General features: G+C 41.3%; 1 protein-coding gene across 1 annotated transcript; it reads right to left on the bottom strand.

Moving 5' to 3' along the window:
- Positions 1-3,151: 3,151 nt before the first annotated feature.
- On the bottom strand, positions 3,152-3,820 carry CLDN22 (claudin 22). Its single transcript, XM_035114094.2, has one exon. It carries the CDS (start codon positions 3,818-3,820, stop codon positions 3,152-3,154), a length of 669 nt encoding a protein of 222 aa, XP_034969985.1.
- Positions 3,821-5,162: the final 1,342 nt, after the last annotated feature.

The following is a 5,162-nucleotide window of genomic DNA, read 5'->3' on the forward strand; positions in this document are numbered from 1 at the left end:
CTGGGCTTGACAAGCCCGGCAAACAGCGCCCGCCGATCTTCGGCCCTGTGCTGTGTGACAGGCGGGGGTGGGGGAGAAGCGGAGATCGTTCTCCGCTCTCCCCCCATCCCCGCCTGTCACCAAAGATCGGCGGGCGCTGTTTGCTGGGCTTGACAAGCCCGGCAAACAGCGCCCGCCGATCTTCGGCCCTGTGCTGTGTGACAGGCGGGGGTGGGGGAGAAGCGGAGATCGTGCTCCGCTCTCCCCCCACCCCCGCCTGTCACCAAAGATCGGCGGGCGCTGTTTGCTGGGCTTGACAAGCCCGGCAAACAGCGCCCGCCGATCTTCGGCCCTGTGCTGTGTGACAGGCGGGGGTGGGGGAGAAGCGGAGATCGTTCTCCGCTCTCCCCCCATCCCCGCCTGTCACCGAAGATCGGCGGGCGCTCCTAGCTGGGCTTGACAAGCCCGGCAAACAGCGCCCGCCGACCTGTGCTGTGTGACAGGCGGGGGTGGGGGAGAAGCGGAGATCGTTCTCCGCTCTCCCCCCATCCCCGCCTGTCACCGAAGATCGGCGGGCGCTCCTAGCTGGGCTTGACAAGCCCGGCAAACAGCGCCCGCCGACCTGTGCTGTGTGACAGGCGGGGGTGGGGGGGGAAGCGGAGATCGTTCTCCGCTCTCCGCCCACCCCCGCCTGTCACCGAAGATCGGCGGGCGCTGTTTGCTGGGCTTGACAAGCCCGGCAAACAGCGCCCGCGTGCACTTTATTAAAAAATAAGACATCCCTCAAAAATAAGCCATGTCGTGTTTTTTTGAAGAAAAAATTAATATAAGACATGACTTATAATATGAGAAACACGGTAATATAATTGAACAAAGCTCATTCTTTTTCTGGGGGCCGAAGAATTCACTGCCATTTTGCAGAATGGAAAATTATTTTCAGTCAATATCATTCATTTTACTGTTCTTCTGAATGTTGGATACTTTTAGGAATAGATTGGCCAATAGGAACTGTTTAGTTTATAATCTTAAACCCCTAACAGTTTTTCCACTATTCCAGCAGAAACAGGAATTCATTATGTGACAAATAATTTGATGTTATGCATTTAGTTCAATTATATAATATTCTCAAGTTGTGTGATAGGCAGCTAGTTCTGCAAATCGGATTATCATGGAAACATAGATACCCCAATAAACAAACATATAATCACTTAAGTTTTGGGAATTTTCACTCAAAATCTGAACATTTTCTCTCAGGTAGAAGCTTTTTCCGTTTTTTAAAAAAAGAGTTAAAGGAAGCATGCTTTTCCGTTTTTTAAAAAAAGAGTTAAAGGAAGCAGTACTTGTTTATCAACATCCCTCTGTCATCCTTAAGATATTAGTTTACCCATGACTGTATTGTCGATTTCAATGTTCTGATGATATCTTGAATTTCTGCCATGATTGCAGAATTATGATGAATGAATCTCTGATGAAAGATGGGCAGAGAAGCAGGAATCTACTAAAGTAACAAATAAACACTATACCCATCTGGTGGCAATCTTTTGAATAAGTGTCCTACCAAATTTCTGCAATATGGGTACACTAAGTAAACTGGAACAAGACAAACCTTGGAATCAAGCACAATGGCACTTGTGTTGTTTTTTGTCCCTCTGGTGTCCTTTCTTCAAGCAATTATCCATTCATCACAGATGCTAAAATTCTCTAAATTTTGACTTCTTCAGGCAAAGCTAGAGGAAAAAATATTAACATTTTTTTTACACAATTCTTCTTACATAGTTCCTTCTTGGAATATTCACATGGTACTGTTGGCACCTTGCTTCAAATCATATAAAACCCAAGGCTATTCCAGCCTTGCAAGTTATTAAACACCCTAGCTATCATTTCCTATTAAATACTGTAAAGTTTTCATAAATTACATAGTCGGAGTTGTAAAAGCTGTGGCATTAATTTCTGAACTTGCTGCAGTTACATCTTTTGGAAGTTATGTTAATACTGGCTATAAACAGATGTTCATATTCTCACACTGAAATTCTACATGGTTTTGCTAAAGAACATGAAGCCATATTTCATATTTGCTGACATAGAAATACTTTGCACATAAAGGAACAGTGCCAAGGCATTGTTTCAAAGAAAGAAAGCCCATTCTCCACTGAAACTGAATAACGAAGTATGGTGTGGGTTTTTTTGTTTCTATTCAAATAAAAATAGTCAATCCCTTTCTAGAATAGCTTTTCAGTGTCTGGTGGCATTAATAAATTAAAGTAATACAAAGCTACTTAATAAAAGTTAATTTAGATTGCATGGGGCACGAACGAAGCAATCCCGTTCCTTCAAGCTGTAAACTAAAGACGACACTGCCTTCATGTAGTAAAATAAATGTAGAATTTATCAGATTTTAGGAAACATATTGTGATTATGCATGGTTACAACTCAACTATTTACATAGAGAAGAACAGCATTGATTATTTACAAGAACAACATTTAACACATTATCTCACAGGTTGTTTTGTGTTTGCTACTAACTTACATATATAGATATATAAAAATAGGTTGACACTAGAGCGTTCAGATTAGGGAGTGAGTGGGACTTTGCATTTCCCATGTGTTAAGATGAGTCACTTGTTATTCCATAGATGCTATCACTGAAATCATTTAAACATTTTGCCAGTGTTGCAGGGCAATTTGTAACTAATATTAAAAGTCTTTTTGCATGAATTAGATTTGTTTCTTGCAGCAGAAACCTACAGGCAAGACAGTTCCTTGTACTTTTTGACCGTTGAAGAAATTCAGTGGGCCATAGAAATAAATCACTAGCTTTAGTAGTGTGAAGCTGTGTAATAAGAGGTATCCTATTACATTTTTTTCCTGTCTTAACTTGAACTTGGGATGTTTTTTGTTTTTACATTTTAAATGAATCAGATAAAATCTACATAGTGGTGATTTTCTACACAGTCATTTTAATCTCATCCTGTTGGTGAAGTCGACATTCTCAGTTTTGTAATAAGGAGGGTAAAACACAGCTCTTGAAAGAAAAAGCGCAGGAAGAAAATTTAGACGCCCAAGTGTAATGAATCTGCTACGGAACAAAGAGTCCTTTGAATCTTAATTGGAACAAGGTTCTGGCTCGTGTGTTTTAAGTGTCTGAAAATGAAAGAAGAATCCTCTCTGTCTCTCAAACGCTTAGGCTTTTGGGTCTGTTGTTACTTTCCAGGTACTGACAGTTGTCTTGCTCTTCTGCCACTGTATAATGGACCGAGGATGACTGAGCATCAGCAGAACAGACAGTGCAATTTAGCATTGAGCCTCCTAAGATGAGACAGAATCCAGCAAACCAGCCTACAAACAGTGCTTCCCCAAAGTCCCACCTGGGAACGATGTCTGGAATATTCTCATCCCAAAATTCCTGCACAGTGGTGTGAGCAACCCAGGAGACTGGGACTATGGCTGTGACTCCTGATATCCAGAAGAATATTCCTCCCAACAGCAGTAACCTCCTCTTTAGGTCCAGTTGTCGTTCACCAATCTTCAAGCAGTCCAGTCCGAAACATGAGAGCAAGAGGCCTGAAAGTCCTAATCCATTAGATACAAACATCAGAATCCTAGAAATTTTGAGCTCTGGAGGTAAAGCCAAAAAAGAATCGAATTCCTTGCATTGCATCCCCCCTTCTTCTTGAACTACACAGGCTTGCCAGAGTCCCATTGTCCAGATCTCCAATTCATTCAATTCCAAGTTGAGATTTTTCCACTGAGGTAAATAGGTAGTGAGGCAGGATAACACCCATCCCAACAAACAAAATAATATCCCTGCTAACTGCATCATGGTTCGGTACACTAAAGCCATTCTAAAGGCAGAAAACGCCTGGCCGGAAAAAACTTGGCCAACTCTATAAGACTTGCTACTTTATATGGCGGCTGCAGCTCTGATGATCTTTAGCTCTTTCATGCCCTGAATATAAACTTCTGCGTATTAACCCTTTCCAAGCTCTGAAATGTGTTTTTGTTCTTCCTGAATATAATGTTTCTTGTAAAGGACGAAGGACTCTGCTTAACCATGAGTTAGGTTTTGTGATAAGGATTTGATCTGTTACCTTCCAATTTGCTTGGTAAAATTATATCCCAATGCCTGGTGATTACAAGTCTGAGGATGAACAAAGAACGCTCTATGACCCCTAACCTCAAAAAAACAACAGAAATCTTTGTGCTTCAATACGGATTAATTAGATTTTAAGTGGTGATAAAAAACCAGCTCTGTCTGCAACAGGACTTCATTGTAATGGCTAAATCTGAGATTTCAGGGTTGCAAATCAAGGCCTTGTAAAGAAAGGTATACTGTTTTCCTATAATCTGTATTATTAGACTTCCTCAATATATGTATATATACACCCAAAGGCTTTCCTTCATTCTTCCTTTCTTTCACCACCGCAGAGAAGATTGCAAAAGATCTTTTTCATGTGCTTTATATAAAATTAAAATTAAATAGGCTTTGTTATATATCTGACCCTTTTAGAGCACAATGGAGAAGCAGCGATACATAAAGTAGGCTACAGGATCATTTTAGCTACATTCCTGAAATATCCATTGTCAATGAAGGAACATTCCTTGTTTGTTTTAAAAAGTCAATTTTGGTTATCTTATTTTATTTTGTGACAATTTTATGACCAGTTTCCATAGGCAAAGGCCATGATCCATAGTGTTGAATGCACAAGACCAGGCATCCCCAAACTTTGGCCCTCCAGATGTTTTGGCCTACAACTCCCATGACCCCTAGCTAACAGGACCAGTGGTCAGGGAAGATGGGAATTTTAGTCCAAAACATCTGGAGGGCCGAAGTTTGGGGGTGCCTGCACAAGACAATTGACTTCTTGTGCTTCTCTGTGCTTGGCAATGGTACATGAACAATAGTGTACACGAAGACTTAGCTGTGCAAACCAGTTCACATGTGGAACAAATCACCCAGATACAGTTCTTTAAAAAGTTGCAGGCACCCAATGAAAGCAGTTCCTCTGAATTTAAGGGATCTGTTTCCAATCCAGAGAATATTATTTGTATTATGTTGCTCAGTCTATCTGCTTCCAAACAGGGTCTGGAAAAGATTTTGACCTAAGGCTATTGATTTATACCATACACTTACTGTGCTACACCACGAATTCGCACAAAAGCAAATGGTATCAGAAGACTGCATT

Source organism: Zootoca vivipara, chromosome 9, assembly GCF_963506605.1.
Source record: "Zootoca vivipara chromosome 9, rZooViv1.1, whole genome shotgun sequence".
NCBI lineage: Eukaryota > Metazoa > Chordata > Lepidosauria > Squamata > Lacertidae > Zootoca > Zootoca vivipara.